Source organism: Apis laboriosa, unplaced genomic scaffold, assembly GCF_014066325.1.
Source record: "Apis laboriosa isolate Shangri-la unplaced genomic scaffold, ASM1406632v1 scaffold34_cov151, whole genome shotgun sequence".
Classification (NCBI taxonomy): domain Eukaryota; kingdom Metazoa; phylum Arthropoda; class Insecta; order Hymenoptera; family Apidae; genus Apis; species Apis laboriosa.
In genome coordinates, this window is record NW_025222928.1 from 4,432,615 (window position 1) to 4,455,524 (window position 22,910).

General features: G+C 41.7%; 1 protein-coding gene across 3 annotated transcripts in view; it reads left to right on the top strand.

Annotated features, from left to right (window-relative positions):
* LOC122714831 (neprilysin-1-like) overlaps positions 1-22,910 on the top strand; it is a 73,558-nt gene that overhangs the window by 18,380 nt on the left and 32,268 nt on the right. For 2 of the 3 annotated variants that reach the window (XM_043936524.1, XM_043936525.1), the window contains exons 5-6: positions 4,610-4,717; positions 20,824-21,038. In XM_043936524.1, the coding sequence (XP_043792459.1) occupies positions 4,610-4,717; positions 20,824-21,038 (323 nt within the window). The remainder of the gene's footprint in view (positions 1-4,609; positions 4,718-20,823; positions 21,039-22,910) is intronic. The other variant, XM_043936526.1, reaches the window with a different exon arrangement.

Sequence of the window (22,910 nt, forward strand, 5' to 3'; positions counted from 1 at the left end):
AACTCATGCGTCACGGGGAATCCTTGCCCGACGTTGTTCTCAAATTGTGCCTACATGCGTCGTGTAGTCAAGGAATTGGCCGACGCCAGGCCGGATATCCCCAATTCCGCCTCTGTTTGTCGACGCGTGGACGTCATTATTAATGGCACGTAACCGATATCAATTCCCTTGAAATCGGTTTCGATCACGACTCGCAAGCAAGAGTAATTCACCCTCGATTGACCGCGTGCAGTGTTCACCATTTGGGAATTGTTATGTATCGTCGTTTCACGATTCGTTAATAATAATAATAATAATAAAAAAAGGATAGATCGATATTTTACGGGGGATACATCAAGGGAATCGTCGTGGATTGCGTTTTTCTGGTGGTATGGAATTTTTGTTTTTTTGATCGATGAGAAGATATACGATTGATGCGGGGATCGATGAAAGGAGGATACGGAGGATAGTCGATGATGGATGCACTTTTGCTCAGTTGATGAGAAAACATTGATCGATACATCGCAGGAATTGTCAATGATGATACGCCAAGGGATGGAAGTTTCGCTTTTGTTAACGAAAAGATAGATCGAAAAGAAATGGATGGATACAGGAAATGATCCATAACGGAATTTTTGCCTTGGTTATTTCGAGACAATAAAACGGAAGATTCTGCGTTTTTTACTTTTCCTTTCTCCACGGTCGAGGTTTCGAATCGATGGCGAAACGCTATTGGCAGAACCATTGCATCGTGTCGTTATTTCATCACCGTTTGAAATTGCGTATAATGCGAAAAGAAGAATTTTCGAGATCGACGTAATCTTTTTCGAATTAACCTTCGTATCAAGATGGCCGCCAACGTCGGACAGAGAAGGTTCGATCGACTAGAGGAAGGTACTACAAATGTACGTACAATCGTCCCAATTACTATCTTTCTAAACGTGTGATGGAAATTTCCATCAATTTTGCCTCGAACGTGATAAGAACGTGATAATCTTTAATCGTTATAAACTATCAAAGAAATTCGTAATAAAGATGAGAGAGAGAGAGACGCAAGATTATCGATCTCGGCAAGTTTGCATTCAACCAGCGTTTAATATCTAATTTTTTTCATGGAAATACATTACCTCGCTATTATGTCCGCTCGCATTTAACCTGAAATACGCATCGACTTTTCCCAACGTTGTAACACCGTATTGCCCATAAAAGAAAATTCCGTATTACGCGCGATGCGTGCACATCGAGAGAAGAGATATTAAACCTGAATTCAAAACCGGCGAGAAATCCAAGAAGAGATTTCAAATCGTTTAAACGTTTTCTTTTAATTCGCTTCTAAAATCTTTCTTACAAGAAAAAAAGAAAAAAAGAAGAAAGGAAAAGTCGCTATGGTCTGGAAACTGCCGTCTTCGTTTCGAAAACTTCTCCTCTCCCGCGAAATTTTCATTCGGCGGAGGGAGAAAAAGTTACGAAAAGAAACTCCTCGAAATCTCCCTCTTCGGCATTGAATATTCACTCCCGCGTTTAACAGTTTTTCGAGCAAACGTCTTAACGACAATTCGATCCCGTGGAATCATTTTTCCCTTCCCCCTTCCCTCCTCGGAAAACCCAGAGAATTCCAGTCCTTTTCTCGCCATATCTTTTCGCGAGCTTCGATTCGCGTTGTTAAAAATATTCGCAGAGGAGAGAAAGAAAGGAGAACTATTCGCAGAGGAGAGAAAAAAAGGAAGAACTCAGCGAGCAGACTCGTATCTATAGGAGGGTAGAGGGGAAGGATGAATTGAAGGGAGTACGAGGAGAAAGTGAAAACGCACGGTGTCGACAAAAGCTGGCCTCCTCCCACTACCGGCTGCGAACAGAGGCTGCACTAGGCCGAAATTTCGAGTTTCCATTTAACATGCGGGAAAGCATGCGAGGACACAAAGGCAGGAAAGGGGCGAGCGAAAAGTGGGAACGAAAGAAGTGGAGTGCGGACTTCCGCTGCTACTTTCGAGTTTCGCCTCGAAACAAGTGTAACGAGTTTCCGTGTATAACGACTCGAATCCTACCCTCCTTTTCACTTCTTTCTGTATAATCCTATATAATTTTGAATTAGTTTGAATTTGAGTGATACATCGAACGTTCTCGTTAGATGAAGAAATGACACGATTGCCGAGGGATTCGAGTTGTCGAAGCGGATCGATCGAACTTTTGACGCGTACAAACCGGATCCTTTCGCTGTTCATTCTTTCGCGATGTGAAATTCGTTCGAAAGTGTTCTCCTTTCGTGCCACAAGAACGCCATCATTCCAGCGCGAAAAGGCAAAGTGGGAAAGGGGGAATTGTGACGTTAAACAATGGGAAGCACGTACGGCAACGATCGATGAGAGAAGCACCGTTCTATAAATCATCGACAGGCCTACCTTCCACGGTTCGCGAGTTTACTTTGGGAAACGGTATGAATAATTTGGAACAGAATCGAGCGATAAAAACCGAGTTTTTATTATCGATCTCCGCAGTAAAGCGAGGCTCGAGGTGTTTCTTTCTCTGTAAATTGGTCGGCAGCGTGTCAGGGTGGCCGCATCACCCTTGATTGCATTAAATTCTAATTCCTTTTACGGTCGCGTAGCACAGCGAGAGAGAATGAGAAAAAGAGGAGAAAGAGAGAGGAAGAGTATAGCGCAAGAACGTGTACAATGGAAACCATAATATCGATTTTCAATGTATCTAGCCACGAGTTTTTTATTGATCGAAAACTCGAATTAGTAGTTTTATTTCTCGAATATTCGGATAATATACCGTTAATGAAAAAAATATTTTTATCCCCTGTGAGAATTTAAATATCGAAAAGTATCAGTACAGTTATCTAAAAGACGAGAAAAGTTTATTATCTACCGTTATCGTTAGCTCGAAGGGGCAACAACTTCTCGAAGCAAGAATCCATTATCCACCACGAAAATCCATCCGTTCTAGCCAGCGACGAACTCGATGGGGGAACTCGAGGGGGGAGGAGGGGAAAGATAAGGAGAAATCGAATGGAAGATCGAGGGCGAGAAAATTTTTGAAGAGGCGGTCGAGGACGCGGTCGGTAACGATTGTACAACGATTGAATATCGCGAAAGGGATTGAAAATAATGAGGGATAAACGCGGTGGGTGGGAAGGGAGGAGAAGAAGAAACGGGTGGATGTCGAGGACGATCCGGCGGGAGGTCAGCGAAAGGCTGACGGAAGGGCGGATTGGGTTGTACCAGGTTGGCCGTACTATAAATATTTCATGTTAATCGATATACGTGCACACGGAAGTGTGTCATGCACGTTGTCCTGTGACTCGACACAATGCTCCACATACGGGCTGCGATCGTTCGACGAACGACCTCGACGAGTGGGAAAACGGAGGAAGTCGAACAACGTTCGCATGCCACTTTCTTCTTCCTTCTTTCCCCTTCATTCTGTTGCTCGATCCTGAAATATTCGAATTAAAATCGATCTGTAAATCGAAAATTTCTTGCAGCGTTAAAATTTCATAAAATGAAAGTGGAAGTTATATAAGCTTGTTTTAATTAAAATAAATAATATTTGATGGTCGGATAAAGAGGAGAAGAAATTTCGAATCTTGATCAATAAATTGGATTGCTTTCATACTTGAATTGGAAATATTGTGATGTAAGAATCGATTTGCAAAAATATGTTGTAAAACTTGGTCAGTTTAAGATACATCTATAAAATTTACAAGAGAAGAGAGTATAAAAGAGAAGAGCGTTAGAATTTAATTTAATTATTATATATATTCAAAAATGGCTGACACTCTTCTCGCGTCCAATTATTCGCGTCGAGCTAACGAAATTTTCGAATTAAAATTTCAATCTTCTAATTAAAAAACTTCGAATTAAATCGCTTTCTCGGATATCAAGTTCGATTATCCAAAGCTGGCCGATCCTTTCATCGCGTTCCTTCTCTTCTCTCGTGAATTTTCGCTCTCTCGATACAAACACACGAATACTTTAATACACGGCTCGTCTCGAAAACGCGGAGGAGGAATCCGGTTTCCGGATCTATTTCGGTGAAGTCGCCCCTTCGATCGCTTTTCGAACGTTCGGCAACCAAACGAACCTTTGCCATTTTCGAACGTTGAATGGCGCAGAACGGTGATAGCTATATTCGGCCCCAAGTTTCAGCCCGAGATTTCTGGCTGATCTTTTTATAGAGCGACGAATCCGTGATTTATGCTCCCTCGTGTCATCGAGGTATATTTAAAAAGGGACGAAAAATATTTCACCGGGGGAGAAGAGTTCGCATGCACTTACGGAACTTATTTCGTCCTCTTTCGTGCCCCGTTTTGTTCCCGAATAATTGATCATTTTTATGACTCGACAAACCATATCGCTCGTATCATTCTCATCTATAAATTATTTACCGTTTCTTCCATTTTTCCGTTCCAATGTAAATGTCTCGTTTGAAGAATATTTTATTAAATAGTATAAATTTTCCTCTTGAACTTTTAAAAAGAGCAAAAAAAAAATAAGTATACATTTCTCCGCTCTTTCAATCACGATGATCTATCGAATCTTACTACTTGAACATTTTCTTACAATATGTTCACGTATAAAGTGTGTATGCAAGAATTAATAACACGTTTAAATTAATTTCTGTTCAGAGTTAATGGCGAACAAGAGCGGTCACATGGTGGGCGAGTTCGAGAAGTTGGGCCAGTTTTACAACGGATGCTTGAAATTCAGGGAGAAACCGGTGAATTTTACACCCGGTAAGTCCGATATTTAAACTCGATCCACCGTTTCGCGGTGAACGGATGCAGCGGTATCGTGACGGACAAATGCGGTGTCGTTGCCGGAAATAACGGCGAGACGCTAACGACGCCGTTTCCGCACACGATGCGTCACATTCGCGCGGCTTCTCTCTCTCTCTCTCTCTCTCTCTCTCTCTCTCTCTCTCTCTCGAGTCTTGAGCTTCGCACGCGATCAAAATTAAACGACCGCGCATCTCCGCAACTCGTTGAAATCCTGTTTACGATCCCTCCACCTCCCCTTCGTGCTCTTTCGTGATTTTCCTTCCAAGCAAGGGACTCGGCCTCGATCGAAATCACGATCGTAATTCGAACGATATTCTCTACGCGATGGATCGCAATTTCTTTTCAAGCTTGCGACTCGTAGGGATTTAACAAGGGAGAAGAACGGTATTATTGGCGAAAGATTTATTTTATGCCTTGCTCGATACATATTTGTTCGGATATTCTATCGGAGTATCGAGGGGAAGGTAAGGGAAGGAAATTCTCGTGATATTCGAGATACAGTCTCTCTCCCTCCCCTGCGATTGGATTTGGAAATTTAAGGAGAGAACGCAATGGAGATTCGCTCCATTCCATTCCAACTCCCGTTGATCTCGTACGTGTAAATACGAGTTACGATAAATTTTAAAAATCAATAATATCTGATAGCTATCGAATTATCTTATCGAAATGACGATTTTCTTCAATTTCCTCTCTCAAAGATAAGAAGGAGAAGATCGTGCATTTCAATTCTGGATTATTTTCAAATAGCAATTTCAAAAATACGAGTTATAATAAATTTTAAAAGAACAAAAATCAATAATATCGCTACCCAATCATCTTATAGAAACGATTGTCTACATCCGTGTGTCTCCAATTTCCCCTTTCAAAGGGGAAATCTTGCATAAAAATTTCTGGATTATTTTCAAATAGCAATTTGAAAATACGAGTTATGATAAATTTTAAAAGAACAAAAATCAATAATATTTGATCGCTATCCAATCATCTTATCGAAACGACGATTGTCTACATCCGTGTGTCTCCAATTTCCCCTCTCAAAGGGGAAGATCGTACGTAGCAATTTCTGGATTATTTTCAAATAGAAATTTGAAAATACGAGTTATGATAAATTTTAAAAGAACATCTTATCGAAACAATTATTTTCCGTCTACATCTATGTGTCTCCAATTTCCCCTCTCAAAGGGGAAGATCGTGCATAAAAATTTCTGGATTATTTTCAAATAGTAATTTGAAAATACGAGTTATAATAAATTTTAAAAGAACAAAAATCAATAATATCTGATAGCTATCGAATTGACGATTTTCTCCAATTTCCTCTCTCAAAGATAAGAAGGAGAAGATCGTGCATTTCAATTCTGGATTATTTTCAAATAGCAACTTCAAAAATACGAGTTATAATAAATTTTAAAAGAACAAAAATCAATAATATCGCTACCCAATCATCTTATAGAAACGATTGTCTACATCCGTGTGTCTCCAATTTCCCCTTTCAAAGGGGAAATCTTGCATAAAAATTTCTGGATTATTTTCAAATAGCAATTTGAAAATACGAGTTATGATAAATTTTAAAAGAACAAAAATCAATAATATTTGATCGCTATCCAATCATCTTATCGAAACGACGATTGTCTACATCCGTGTGTCTCCAATTTCCCCTCTCAAAGGGGAAGATCGTACGTAACAATTTCTGGATTATTTTCAAATAGCAATTTGAAAATACGAGTTATGATAAATTTTAAAAGAACATCTTATCGAAACAACGATTATCCGTCTACATCTATGTGTCTTCAATTTCCCCTTTCAAAGGGGAAGATCGTGTATTTCAATTCTGGATTATTTTCAAGTAGCAATTTGAAAATACGAGTTATGATAAATTTTAAAAGAACAAAAATCAATAATATCTGATCGCTATCCAATCATCTTATCGAAACGACGATTGTCTACATCCGTGTGTCTCCAATTTCCCCTCTCAAAGGGGAAGATCGTACGTAACAATTTCTGGATTATTTTCAAATAGCAATTTGAAAATACGAGTTATGATAAATTTTAAAAGAACATCTTATCGAAACAACGATTATCCGTCTACATCTATGTGTCTCCAATTTCCCCTCTCAAAGGGGAAGATCGTGCATAAAAATTTCTGGATTATTTTCAAATAGCAATTTGAAAATAAACGTAGAAATATACGTCGATCGACATATACTGTGACGACACGAGAGTGAATATAATTTTTAATCCTATCCCGTCCCACACTCTCTCATCCACAATTCGTTTCACGTTATATATTTAGAAGAAGAGAAACAAGAATTATCCGGCTAGAAATATCCAAGTTGACGAAATATTTATTCAGCCCGAGGAACGTAGGCGAACATGGAACGTGAAATAAAAATATCACGGGAGGCGTTCGTAAATACGATATAAACGGCGTTGCATCGGCGAATGCGGACACGCGATGTTTGCAGGTTTGGGACGTGCATCCTCTCGACTCCTCATCGAAAATTGTTGGTTTTTATCGGCCACGCGAGTATGAATAATCGATCGAGCGAGCTGAATCTCGGCAGCTGAATCCGCAGAGGAGGAGGAGGAGGAGGAGGAGGAGGGAAAAAGGGGGCAAAGAACATCTGCGCAGCCGATTGAATATATGAATGAATCCGTTGCCGCGATACGAAACGCAACACGTGCAACATTGCGGACAAACGTTTCGTGCGGGATTCTTTTATTACGGTACATTGGACGATATATTTGGATAAACTTGCCGCCGATTTATGGAACGTTCCAGGGAAAATTTCTTTCAAACTATGTACTTTCGTTTCTTCATTTGCGAAAATATAGAATATAGATTGTTTCGATCTCATTGTTGAAAGAATATATGTGTTCGTATATGTCTACAAATGTAGATTAAAATTATGATTGAGGAAAAGGAAATAATAGAGCAAACTCTAGATAGAGTTCATGAATTGGAATTGGTTAACATTCTCGAATAATAGGAAAATGGATTTTATCCATTTGCTCTAAACAAAATATTATTTCTACTCGTAAGAGAAAAATATTATTACATCGATTAACATTTAGCTGCTACAATTATAACTTCGTATAATTTCAATCGTTTGGAATTACATTAACTACGATTTACTTCCATGAGTTTCGAATAACGAGCTACGAATCGAGTTAAAATTTATCCTTAATTTCAATAACATGACATTATCGTAAGAAATAATCCTGACTTCTCGATGATACGCAAAAAGAAGAATACGTAAAAAGAAGAAAAAAAAAAAGAAAAAACGCATTCGTCGATGCAGATTTCACAATAAAGATCGAGAAGACGTCTCTCCCCTCCCTTTTCTCGTTGACGAGTAAACGACAATGGATGGAGCGGGATACGCGACTCCATCGCGCAAATAATAACGAAGAATTTGTTGAAACGGTTCACGGAAGAAAAGAGAGAGGAAGGGAGGGAGGGATCGGCGTGAAAGGGAAGAGGGCATTTTTCGATGCGCGGTCGCTAATGCTTTCTCGCGTCTCCCCCTCTTCTCTCTTTCTCGCTCGCATTGTACTCTGAACGGCGGGCAGAAGACGTTAGCTTGGTTGAAAAAAAAAGAAAAGAAAAAAAAAACGTAGTATTCGAGGTGGAGAGAGGGAAAGAAAAAGAGTGGAAAGAGAGAAACGAGCGGTGACGGAAGACGGTGTTGTTGGTGGCGGTGTGTAGTAGATGGTGAAAGAAACGAATTACAGGATGGGATTGCGGTCGGCTTGAGCGATGAAAAGCCGTCGAAGGAAAAAGGGAGAGAGAGAGAGGGAGAATTGCAGGGGAAAAACGAGCGAGAAGTGAAAGAGAGCAACCTGTGCGAGATTATTCGATGCCGCTCGGTTTGTCGGAATTGTTTCGTTAAAATCTATGACAATTGTGAAATCAGAAAAATCCGAGCGGCTCGATACAATGGACCGGTGGATTTTGATGCAATTCTTTTTTACAGTGTGCTACGTTTCCCGTAAAATTCGTAAAAACGACAGGGATGGAAAATTTATAGAGAACGATACATTCATACGAAAAGAATCGTTCCATACGTATATATAATTATATCGTTTATATAAACTCGTCCCCTTTTAAAAATTCTTCTCGGAAAAATCCCCTCGACGGATAAAAAGAAATCGGAGAAACTCGAATTGTTCCGATAGAATCACGTCCATCCTAATCTCCACAACAAAACAAAACCCACGAAACGGCTATCCCGACAAACGTGCGCCTCGTGTCGAAAGATATTTGCGCTAACGATACGCGTCGAGTCGAGTCGAGTCGAGTAAAACTTTCAAAGATATTGGCCGCCAACGTGTTCGAGTGGGCGGTCCCTCTCCTCCCTTCTCTACAGCAGATTCACTATTATTTACGCTGAAATATTTTTCCACCAAATTCGGGAACCACCCTCTCCCTTCCCTCCAGCGAATTAATTTCATCCGAAAGGGAAGGTTAATTGCGAGCAGGTCGTCTCGCGAACCGAAAACTTATCTCGTGGCCGAATTTCCGCCAACGAACGAACATTGGTTTGAAAATTTTCGGGGGATCGAGTAGGAGAGAGAGAAAGAGAGAGAGAGAGAGAAAGAGAAAAAGAGAGGGGGGGAAAATCCGTGATTCGAAAGAAGAACGGTTGGTTGGTTGGCCGTAACTCTCACGTCATAGGACCCAGCACGCTTTAACCCAGAAAGTCAATGTAGGCGGTCTAAGAATAGAAGCGAGGCAATGTCGGGTAGTCGGTGGTGGAGGCGATATACGGCCGACAGTGCGATTAATCAATCAGTATCGGCGCCAAATCGTCGGACGGTGGCATTAATCAGAGATGAATCGAAGCGGGAGCCAGGTTTCGTCGAAATATCACGGTGAAATGTATCCGCGTGTATCGTTTCGTTGTTTCGACCTCGAATACAATATATAGGATTTATCTTTGCTCGTTTGCAAGTTTATATTTAGCATCGAGTATCGGGTAACCGTTCGATTCTTCGAAACGAATTTTTCGGTGGAAAAAAAAAAAAAACATGGTCCGTCGAAGATACTCGTCGATGACGAGAACCTGTTGGTCTCGTGGCCAACGAGAAACTTGTCGCATTGCACTTGATCGTCCGCTTGAAAATACAGCGACGGGTATCCGGATCGATCGAATCGAATCGAATCGAATCGAATCGAATCGAATCGAGTCGGTCGTTTCGAAACGTTTGATTAAACCGTGATTAAACCGCTGTCGCATTCCGCTCAAATTCATTCGACTCGTTTGCATCGAGCTTACGAGCTTGTAACGATTCCACGAAAATTTACGAAGTTCGAACGAGTATTCCTTCTTTCGATGCTTATTAACCTCGAAGAGGAAAGGGATTGATGACAAATGATGGAATAATCGCGTCAGGTATCGAAGAGAGAGAGAAAGAGAGAGAGCGAGGAACAAAAGAGGAGGGGAGGAGAGAATCCTCTTACCCCTTCCTAATGCAACGACCACGTGGCTTTCCCCCTCCCTGAGAAATCCTTTGCAGGCCTATCGTTCAATTCCACGTTAGCTTCTTAAAGTTGGATCGATACCAGCTACACGATCGATCATCGATACTCTTCGTTGACCACGTTCGTCTCAGAAGCACCGACCATTTCTCCTCTCTCTCTCTCCGTCCATTTCCGCTAGAAATGGATTCGAAGTAGCCGCGATTCGAAGAAACTTTAAAGGAGAAATTTATAGCGGGATTGTCCTTGGCTCGCCTTGGCAATCTTTACGCTTGCATATGCATCACGAGTTCGACGAAAAAGTCAACTTCATCCCTTTGCTCTCTATATCCCGTGATTTTCGATTCACGTTTCGAATACGTTTACTTGAAAAGGGAAGAAATGACAGGGCTTTCGTAAATCTTAAATTGAAAACGTTTCACGATTTTCGAAATTCCGAATATTATTCCACGATTTCTGGAATAATTCAACGGTCTCAGGGATCGATAATGTTTAACGCCATTTACGAAAATACGATCGAGAAGGTAAGGGGAATGGGAAAGCAGCGAGAGGCAGAAGCTCATGGACAATGCAGAGGGCGAAAGGGGGATTGATGGATTGGAGATTTGAGACTTTAGACCGATTCAGCCGTGCAAAGCGAAACTAACGTGGGTGGAGATCAGAAACGCTATGGACGAAACCGGATTGCAATTGGCCACGTGTAAAGCTATTTACGAATATAGGATGTGCTTTTCAGATTTTAACCTTGAGCCTCTCCCCTCGAATAAGAAACCAAACTGCTCCTACTACTCTTTGCCTCTTTTCTCGCTTTTAATTCCGCTCTTTGCGTTTGCTCGCACGTTCCGTTCCTTCCCCTCTCCTCGACGATTAAAAAAAGAATTTGTAGTGGTGCACATCGAATGGAAATGCGGCTCAAGGCCGCGTTGCGATCGCGATACGAACACGGGCCTTGGAAGTTTGTTCGAGCAGGTCGTCAGGAAAACAAAAAGCACGCTGGTGGCACGCTTTATTGCGGGGGGAAACGCAACCCCCTACCTCGCTCCCTCGGTGCATCATTCGACGTTAATTGACTGTTAAGCTGGATCTGTCGGTTTTCTCTTTTAAAAATTCTTTGCGCGAAATTTTGGCGTTCCGTGTTATCCATACCGTTGGATAACGATCCCACATATCCACGTTTCTCGGTTAATTGAATTAAAATTTTCATCAACTGTATCTATAAAAAAAAATAAAAAAAAAGAAAATCCCGCTCGACTAGATGGATGGAGAGTTATAAAATTCGTGAAAAACGGGGGAGTGGAGAAAGGGAGTGGAGCGTCAAACTTTGTTGGCGTTTTCGTCTCTGACCGCGTGTCAACGCGGATTTAATTGAACGGTAGCAGAATTTCATACCCGTGTGGTGGTTTTTCGCGGCGCTCGCTTGCGGCTCGTTTTTTAAAGCGAGACCTCAAGCGAGACCTCAACGGCAACGGCGGGTGGCAAAAAAATTCTTTCAACCATAATTGAAATTCGCGAGAAGGAGAAAAAGAAACGAGAAAGGAACAGAAGGGAAGGAAGAGGAGGAGGAGGAGGAGGAGGAGGAGGAGGAGGAGAAGAACGAGGTTGGAAAAAACGCGGATGTCGATCGATTAGCTCGTCTCGATGGTGAAACGCGCGCACATACACACACACACGTCGCTTTTTTCCCTTCTCATAGAAGTCAGAGAGGGTAGTTTTTCGGGGGTTGATTCGCGGATTATGTTCGCGGAGCGAGCACTCTCGAAGCGTATGCCACGTTTGGGATGGACAGTTTGCTGGCGGTCAGCCCGTTGCCTTTTTTATCTCGCCGCGATTTGCATTCAGGGAGGAGGGGGAGAGGGAGAAGGGGTAACATCGCGCTCCAATGCATGAAACAATTTTTTTCTCTTTCTGTCTGTTTCCTAGCCCGCGGCCATTTTCAGACTCTTCTTCCTTCATCAGATCAGATCTCTTCCCCCGTAGTAGTAGTGGCGATCCTGGCTGCGATTCGACCAGTTTCGTGATTTATGGCGAGAGACGTTTCGAATTCTTTTTTCCTCTTTTCTGTTCTTCTTCTTTCCTCTTTGAAAAAGAATTTTTATTCGTTCGTGCGTTTATTTATGGGCGGATCGATCTCGACCCGGTCGAAGAAATATGAGCAGATCGTGAGTCGTGAATTAATACGAATGCAGGAGAGGAAGGGATCTCGTCGAGAGATATATTTATCGATAGGAGAGGTCGGAATGGATTAAAATATCGCCAGATGTGTAATAGCGGTGGACTGTTACGTTATTATTTAGGTTTGCAGAATAGAAAGACGTCGGGATTTTTCTGATAGTTATTAATATTACGTACATTTTATGTGTAAATAAGAAGGCCAAAGATCGAGTTTCCAGTAGTGTCCAGTTGAGGAGAGATATGCACAAAGTTTGGTATTTAAAAGAGCGAAGCCGAATGGCTCGCTCTTTTATACAGCTATATTACAATAACATCCTTTCGATAAGTTAAAATGCGTCCAACGATGCTATTACGTTATGAATATTGCTCGTGAATAATTTATATTTACAAAACCGTGAGAAAGTCCATTGATCATGATGGGGAAACTTTTCGCTTCTTCAATTAGCATTAAAGTTTCGATCATGTCAGTGATACGAATCGACGATTCCTTCCTTCAATCGTTCATGTGAATTACACGACCAGTATCCAAGCACAAAGTTCGAGTCAAGTAAATTCAACCATGCCGATGATTACTTACTTTTCAACTATCTTCAAAATTTGAATAACAATCAAGATTTGAACGAGAATGACGATTGCTATTCAAACGCGAGTCAAATTCAGTGATACGAATCAACGATTGCTTCCTTTGACTTTCTTCAATTCACCTTCACGCGAAATTCGAACAACTCGAGTGCAATCAAGATTTGAACGAGAATTCCTATTCAAACGCGACTCGAGTCAAATTCAGTGATACGAATCAACGATTGCTTCCTTTGACTTCCTTCAATTCACCTTCACGTGAAATTCGAACAACTCGAGTGCAATCAAGATTTGAACGAGAATTGCTGTTCAAACACGACTCAAATTCAGTGATACGAATCAACGATTGCTTCCTCCAACCGCGAACAATTCACCTTCACCTTCAAGAAATTCAAACAACTCGAGTGCAATCAAGATTTGAACAAGAATTCCTATTCAAACGCGACTCGAGTCAAATTCAGTGATACGAATCAACGATTGCTTCCTCCAACCGCGAATAAAAAAATTCACCTTCACGCGAAATTCGAACGAGCGCAATTAAATTTAAACGGCCGATGGTTTCACTCGTGCAGACACGAGTCGAAACAACGTGAACAAAAATCGATCGATCGATATAAAGCTCGAAGTAAAGTAAATTGAACGTCATCGAGCAATTCACCCTTCCCCCTCCCGAGAAACGAGACACGAACCGTGATCGAGATTCGAATCGACGATACTGGCCGGTGTAAATGGTTGCTGATCGGAATGACGTCGACGCGAGGCTCGATAACGTAGCCGACAATCAGCCGGATAATAATGTCAGCGGCGGATTAGCTCGGTTGTACCCGGCCGTGTGCGGGTGGGCGGGTAATTAATCGGGGAACAATTAGTGGATATTACGGGTGGTCGCGTGTGCGGTCGCGGCTCGTTTGCCAATCTCTCGGAATCGAGTCGTTCCGCATACCTCTTGCAGATGCTCGAGTCACCGCGTGACAGCGTCTTCGCGAACAACCTTGGACGACCGCCTTTCTTATTCCGGAACGACAGATAAAAATAGTTAGGCGGACCATCGATCACGCGACGAGTAGGAAACGAGTCGGAAAAACTTTGCTCGAACATTTTGTTTAGTCTTCGATCGCGGCACAAATTATTTTCCAACAGCGATTACACGCTCGTTTTTTGCAGAAACTGCTTCTTCTTGAAATAAATCATTTAAGCGGTTTAAAAACTTGGCCGGTATCGCTCTTGATAATTCTAGGAAACCTTGAAACTTTTGAGAACGTCCCCCATCGTCGGCGATCGTCGTATCCAACCAACCTCGAAGGAATAATAAAACGGAACGGAATAATAAAGCAATAAACTATAGCCTTCTTCCTCCCTCGAAAATCTCGTTGTTGTTAACACTCTGTTTCACTATCGGAGAGAAATCCTCGATCATTTTAAGATTCGCGCAAGGGAAAACCTTTCCTGATTTCCTGAAAACGTTTTATCTTCTTTTTTCGCGCTTAATCGTAGATTAACAACTATCCCTCGATTGTGCGTAATTATGCGGGGGACCGTATTCATCGGACGGCGTGATCAGGTCCTTGAGGGGGCAGTGAAGGAAAAGACGGAGGTGGGTTTTTTTTTGCGCAGCGGATCTGATCGCGTGCGTACGATAAAGGCGATACGACACGACGAGGCGGTGAGAAAGCGTACACGCACGCCGCAGAATAGGGGAAACGTCGGTTCGCGTGCGTCTTGACGAGCGCGGGTCACGATCCGTGACCCACTTTCCCCCCCGCTGACTCTTCGACTCTGCTTTCGAGTCGAGTCGAGTCGAGTCGAATGTCGATCGTGAAAGGTCGAGATATTCGTGTCCCTCTTCGCGTCCAACTTCGATTATCCACGATTATCCTCGTTGAAGATCGGCCGCGAAGGCAAGGCTTTTCCACGTTTTCTCATTTTCTCGTTTCAGGGGACGATGCTTCTACTATTTTCGTTATTGTAGCCCGTGCGGCGCTATCGCGAACGACTTTCGCCACCCTTCTGCAATTTGCTATAGAATTGCTCTTTTGCTTCGGGCGTTACAATGGCTGGTTGGTAACACGATAACTTCCCTCCCTCTGCAAATTTCATTTTCAAGTACCTTCCGAAGGGAGGAGGCTTGATGTTCCGGTATCTTTCACTTGAAATCTGAACGAGAGAGAGGGAGAGAAAGGATATTTGTTCTCGTTGGAATGGCTCGATATTGATTCCATTTTGGATTAATTGTAACAATCAAGGATAAGAGATGGAATTGGTTAGGCTTTTCACGGTCAAGATTGCTCACGCTTCTATTCACGCTAAATCCTATTATTCTAGTATTCTACTATACGTGTATATATATATATATATATGCCATCACAAAGGACTCGACTATAATTCGTGGTATCGCCTTTGTATAACTGTACCATGGTATAGTTACCATAGCGAAGCCTGCAAACTTTCAAAGTAGTACAGCGGGTGGTATTGTCTCGAAGAAGTCGATTTCTATTTTAATCAACGGAGGGGGAGAAACGGAGAGAGGAAAACATAATGCATAAATATCGCATATATCTCTTTACGATATTCTAACATCACGTATCTAATCTTTAAAAACGAACAAACTGCCGCCACAATGATTATCCCGTTCTACTTGTCGAGCCAGGACAATTTTACTCCACTTGTTCGACCATTATTATTAGCTCATTCTCCTCGTCTGCCCGTATAACCAATTCGTTCTACTAGCCTCCCGACAACGTGGATATTTCATTCTCTACTTGTCTCTATCGCGAGATAGATAAATTATCCCATTTACCCGATTTATGATCGATATTTTGACCTGTGTTTCCTTCACTTCCACATCGATCAAGAACGATCTACTCGTCTGATCGTAACTACGCTTAATCTACCTGTCTTTATAATCGTTCATTCCACTTATCAACGTATCCTTGCCTCGTCTGGCACGAACCGTATATCATAATCTACTTTATCACACAAGGCTGTCTCGATCCACTTCGATCCAGAGAGCTGTAACCGCTCTATTCTACTCGCCTGGCCACTGTTTCGAGATAGCTACGCGTCTCGCTCCGAGACAATCGAGCCGGTTTTCCCCTCCCTCCGCCGTGGAATATATACGCGGCACGATGGAACGCGAGGAATCGATTATTACTGGTGGCTGGCACCTGTACCATGCCGACGTGTTTCGCGCGACGATCCATTACCCAATTAACAGGGGAAGATTAATCGTGGAGTAGGCGAGCGTTGGGATTATAAGCCGTTGGCAAATAAGAAAACGACGAAAACGAGGCGAAAGTCGCCAAGGGTGTCAAGGTTGGACGATTTGGCCTCGAGCTAGCTACGTCGTCCGGTCGGATGATTTACTCCTACGTCCACGTCGGGAAACTATTCCTACTGGAACACGGAACGATGGAAATTCCATGCTCGATCCAAAAAACTTGGAAACCTCGAAACTAAACTTTCTTCCCCCTCCTCCTGAATTTATTTATTTATTTATCGGGAATAAATTTATCGGATATATTATATAAGAGGAACAGTTATCGTTCGTGATCGATACCTAAAATAAATTTGTCGGGGAACAGTGATAAAGAATTGGTTCGTGAGTTTTGCTAGAAGAGGGCGGTGAGAGAAGTGTAGAATTTCTCGAGGAATACTCGACGCGGAATAACCACGGCAACGACTGTGCCACCGTGGAGGAGGGGGGGAAAAAAGCAAGGTAGTACCAAAGTAGTTCTATATATAGATATCGCAGTTGATGACGAGAAGCTTTTTTTTAACCCCCTCCCTCCCAATGTTAATGCTCGACTCGGAAACCGTGTCAAGGACAATCTCGATCGGTCGACACTTCCGTAACTTTCTTCGGCTCATTGGAAAACGTTGGAGTTTCGTTGGATTTTTCGGGATTGAAGAGGGAAGGGAGGAAAAGGATAGGATAATTTCATCCATCGATGGAAACTCGAGGGGAGGAGAGACAACGGGCAGGTGGTGGGTGTTTCACGGAGTCGAGAGTGTTCGTCAAAGTCGTTCTCGACGCGGAAGAGTGCACTTTCCCCTGAAAGCCGGAAGTTCACGTCTCCTCGTCGCTACCCAGAACTGAATGGAAGGGTTAAGGAGCGCGGCAGACTCTTTTCCCCCTCCTTCTTCTTTTCTTTCTTTCTTTTTTCTTTCTTTCTTCTTTTTCTTTCTTTATTCAGCGCAATTGATTTCACGCGTTTCCCTGTCTTTGAACCGATCGCGTTTGATGCTTTCTCCGGCCGAAAGACACGGAAGACGGATTTCGATTTTTTCTTTCCCTCTCTCTCTTTCTGATGCAACGAAGTAAGCATCGATTCGAAGACGATTCGATAATGTTATATATACACGTACAAGTAGAAGCGTTCAATAATAGTGGCCTTGAGCATGAAATATATACAGCGTATCGATTCGACTAATTGAAATTCTCTTCGATATACCGTGATTCTTAAACAACACAAGCATTCGAATTTTCCCTCCCTTTCTCCCTCTCTCTCTCTCTCGACCCACGCGAAATCTTCGAACGAGCAATCTTTAAAGAGCTCTCTCGAAAAACGAACAGCTTTCGCCCACAGCTTATGCGTTTCATCGTGACGACGATATACACGTGATAAGGGGTTGGGGAAATGGTCGATTCTCGAGGAGAGAATGGAGAGGGATGAATTAAGCCGGTCGGGGACGGTTAATTTCAAAGCCAGTAGCTGGCCGTATCCCGATTGAATTTCCATGCCTAGGAAATCGGGGAAGATTGTGGGTTGCGGAAATGGAACTTCCGGATTGTTCCCTCCGTCCTGGCTCGCCCCTCTAAACGCGTTTTCGATCCACGCCGGCTCGTATACGCGTTTCGTTAGGACGCCTCTAATTACGAACGCGAGTGAAATCAACTGCCGACCCGGCCTCGGTCGAGAAACGCGGGGAAAATTATCTCGTTAGCGGGATCTCGTGGAAAGAGTTGGAAAGAGTGTTCTGTGTATATATATATGCACACATCGAGGGACCGGGAGAAATTGCGGATCTCTAAATTAGTTTTCCAACCGTGCGGGGTTTTTTATTCCCTTCTCGGGGCGGATGACGCGTTTCACGGCGTCCATCGGGGATGATAATGAAGTTTTCATTTATTGAAAGACTTTTATTATTCCTCATCGAAAAAGGGATCTAATCTCTGTTGAAGGATTGCAATTGTCAAATGTTCATTGGTTGTTGCTGTTTGAGAGTTATGTATCGTATACGTATGAAGATTGCGTTATAGTTATATTATATTATTGTAACGTGTGCGTATAATGAAGTTTTTATCGAATATTCTCTCAGATTTTTTATCTTGGAGAATTGAAAAGAGAGTAACTGGATAATTGTTAATTTCTTTATTCCTCGAGAGTTGTCGAAGATTTTGTTTTTTTGTTATATTATATTATATTATATTGAAAAGTGGCTGGCTGGATAATTATTAACATCTTTATGTATCTTGAGAGTTGTAGTTGTGTTATTGTTATATCATATTATTGTAACGTGTGTGTATGATGAAGTTTTTAAATTATCGAAAGAGAATGATATGGAATATTCTCGAGATTTTTATCTTGGATTGAAAAGAGAATAAGTGAATAATTATTAATATTTTTATTCGTTGAGATTGACATCATCGAAGATAATTTTATTTTAATTTGAAACGAATGTTTCGTTATTATTATTATATTATTGTAACGTATGAATATTTTTAATTATTGAAAGAGAACGATCGAGAGTATTCTTCGAGATTTTCATCTTCGAGAATCGAAGAGAGACTAATTGATAAGATAATTATTATTAACTCCTTTATTCCTTATAGAGTTATAATTACGTTACGAAAGATTTCACAGTGAAACGAATGTTTCTTTTTTGTTATTATTATATCATGTTACTTTAACATTTTTTTTAAATTTTCATAATTTTTAATCGGAATAACTTCGATTTTGAATAGCATTATTAAACTTACAAAATTTCTTCGTTTCAATTTTCGTTAAAATCTGATTTCCACATTGTGATAAGCCGCGAATAAATTAATTGGCAACAAGCGAATATCAGACGCGATAACCACAACAATATCGATCTTAATTAAAAACTTAAAAACTCGACATATAACCTCTCTCTCTCTCTCTCTCACAACAAACTCCTGCATTTTCATTGTAATATATTATAATCTTTTTTCGAATAATTAAACGATTAATAATAAACAATGAATTCGAACTAAAGCAGTGCAAGATATTTTTGTATATCTGAAGAAAAGATATTTTATTACGAATACTCCTCGAGAAAATTTTAAACGCGAGATGAAGGGCAGACGGAGGGCGAAATAAAGGGAGGAATTTCGGGCGTCGATCGAAAGCAAGCAATCCGTGTATGTCGCTTGCGTCATGCGAACGTACAGACAGAACAAGGATCGAGAGAAGGGAGGTGGAGGACGCGGTGGTTGATGTCGATTTCGTACGTGCAAGAGGGGGGAGGGGGAGAGGCGCGCGCGATTGTTCGCCGCGATTGAAATCACGCGAACCTTTACTTAACGGCGAACTTGCCAGGATTTCGAGAGCGTGGATATATCCACCGTGCCAAGATGCCATCTTTATCGAGCTCTAAGGTTTGCCCCTTAGTGCTTCGCTTCAGACCTTCCTCTTAAAGGGGTGAGTTTCTAATGGAAATTCTCCACCGTGAGACCGTGTATATTCGAACGTGTAATTTTCCTGGGATGACATCGGCATTCACAACAAAAATAAAAGGGGAAAGGGGTGGGGTCGAGTTCCGAGACAAAATTTTCTTTTCAATCTTTTTTTCCATTCGCTGATAATTATTGGCGAGAAGAATAACATAAGTTGAGCAAAATTATATTACTTAATCGCGAATCATGAATTGATAAAGAAGAAAAGAGATTTGATTATGAATATGATCGCGAAAACCGGTTAAAACTTTATCGAACATTAAAAAAAAACAAGAGAAACGTTTCTGATAAATAATAAATTGTATCGCGAATTAGCTGTGATCTCATAGGCAGATAAGCCAATGATATTTACGACAGTATTACGGACAGTATTATACTCGCGGTATCGTTTGAGACAGCAACGAGCCACTGCTAAATTCTTTTTCGTTCGTCGCCAATGCGTACAATCCAACTTTTTCAATCGAACTCTCAACTTTTTCGACCGAACTCGTCGATCGACCGAACCTCTTAATTACCCAGTTTTCTCTTACTTCGTCCCACGACTCGTGACGTAATCGGAAATATCAATCAATATCGATCAAGGTCGATGACGTGGATCGTCAAACATAGCGAAACGCGTGACAGGTTCTCGATAGCAACGTATCGAAGGTCGTTGTCGATTCTCCCCGAACGAGAGGACGATCGTAAACCCAGATAAGGTCGTTGTTGATCCCATGTTGCGCGTACGGTGAACCGACGTGCTTTTATTCATCGGTTTATCGTTGCATCCACGATAGGCCGTGTTGATAAAGAACGGGGAATGGACGCGAAATGGTCGATGATGAAAAGTCGCTCGTTAAACAGGGAGATGAATGTATCGAGATCTGAACTTTGCTCCACCTTCCACCGGGATCCTTTGTGTTTCTCGTCGAACAGACGTATCGATTTTTAAATGAAAAAAAAACCTCTCCTCCGCCCCTGAGAATTTTCGATTATTTTTCGATCACCGTTATTCTTCTCCTTCCCCTCCCCTCCCCGCACCTCTTCTCGCGACTTTGAATTCCGTTAGCACGACACGCTCTATCGTTCTATTCCTTGGCGAAACCTCGTTAAAGGGGAAAGAAAGAAACACCTTGTTCACGATCACCTTGTTTTCAGTTTACGAGCTTTTACGCGAACTCGGGGGCTATCTACCGCCGAAGAGCATTGCACCGGTCGACATAACGCCCCTAGTTTCGAGGTTGTTGAGGGTGAACGGCGCCCCCCTCTTCGACTTCTTCGTCGACGTGGATCTTTACGACCGGTCTAGATCGTCCGTCTTCTTGGATCTGCCTACGAAACGTCAAGAAGACGCTTTCTTCGCGGAGAATCCGGTGAGTGTACCCCTCCCCTCTCCCTTCCCCTCTCCCCAACATCTCTTCACACATACACACAAGTAGATCTACTTTACTATTAGCCTATAAATGTAACGTATCTCTCAACTTTCGACTATCCTCGTACGTCTGTAGAAAAATGATTCCTCCCTATCCCAAAAATTCGAGACAAACTTTTTCAAATCGTTCGTTTCACCGATACGCTTTTCATCACACCTCGATGTTCAATGCATTCCCGCACGATCGTTCAACACGATTAAATCTCTTATCGAGGACTCCGAGAGCTAACCGAGACTCTCGAGGTCGAGGCCAACAACATTACTCATCGGCTGCTATCCGAATTGCTATCCGATATATATACAAAGTATCGAGAATCACAACGAATCAGTCGAGAAATGATAGCAAGAGTGAGAATTTTTGACCGAGAATGCTGCTCGATTTTTTTTTTTCTTTCTTTTTCAAAAAATCGATCGTAAAGTTCTTTCTATGAAGCAGCACTTAATCACACGATCTTATCATCCACATTCTACCTCCTCAAGTGCACGCGCACCATCAAAGTTCGAGTTTTCTTCGAAAAGAAAAATTCTCGTTTCCAACACGCTTTTTTGACACGCTTTCGCACCGTTTCGTTTTTTGTTCGCACGATCTTTTTTCTTCTTTTTTTTTTTTTTTTTATATACTTTTTTTATCTCTCTGTATAACCCACGCAGCAATTTTCAATATTCCACGAGATTTCCATCTCGAGTTTTCCGCGAGCGTGCACAACGAAATTTCTAAATCTGTTCAATCTCGGCGGCGTTCATCGATTTTGGAGGGAAATTAACGGCCGAAACCCCCGCGTTTGCATCCGTTATCAAGACTCGGGGGATGAATACTTCTCGGCTATTAATAGATAGCACGATTAAACGGAGGGGCCTCGGTTAATTCAAGCAAATGTGTGGCGCGAGTTTCGACACGCGCGCATAAATCCTTGGCTTTTCGTAGAAATTTTCCTAAAAACCTGCTAAGTGGCTCGAGCTCGATTTTTCACCATTTCGCTTCTCATTATTCCTTATTCAATCGACCCGTTTAATATCAGGCTTAACCACGATTTAGTTTAAGCTGGCGTATACGACGACGAGTATTTCCGGATCGATCAAAGATGGATGGGTTGGGGATCTAACATTACGTTTCCATGATAGGAAATGTGAAAATCGTGAGTCGATGGATGTTTAATTAATACGGATTGATTTAACGATTTAAATATTGTTATTTTTGGAAAGAAGTTTCCTTCTTGATGATACGTATTTCAATATTTATCCGTCAGATTTAGAATTAATTCGTATCTAGCATTTTGTCACGGTTGTTTCATAAAACTGATCATCTTCTTCGCCATCTTTTCACAGAGTTCGAAGGAACAATTTCAAAGAATAAAAAAGTATAAATGCAAAAAATATCGATTCCACGTCCATAAAAGGTAAAGAGATGATAATAATTCTCGTCGTTTGCTTAACATAGTTTCCAAAGGATTCAAAAAAAAAAAAAAAAAAAATATCGATCCCAGGATCGTATTCCATCCATAAAAGGGAGAGATTAATCATAATTCTCGTCGTTTGGTTAATCTTAAGTTGAGAGAGGATCGATATCGAAGGAGATCGTAAAAGGTGCAAAGACATTGGCAAGAAAAGTTTGCAACTTTATCACAGCCAAGAGCGACGATGAGCGTGGGTGTATCGAGCCTCGTTCTCAAAGAGGTGAACGTGTCGGGCATTAATTATTACAATCCCGCTCTTTCAACTGTTTTCCAACGGTCATCACGTCGATGATTCGTGTTCGGTAAACTTTCCTCCAACTTTATCTCGAAACCACAATTTATTATTAAACAATTTATTA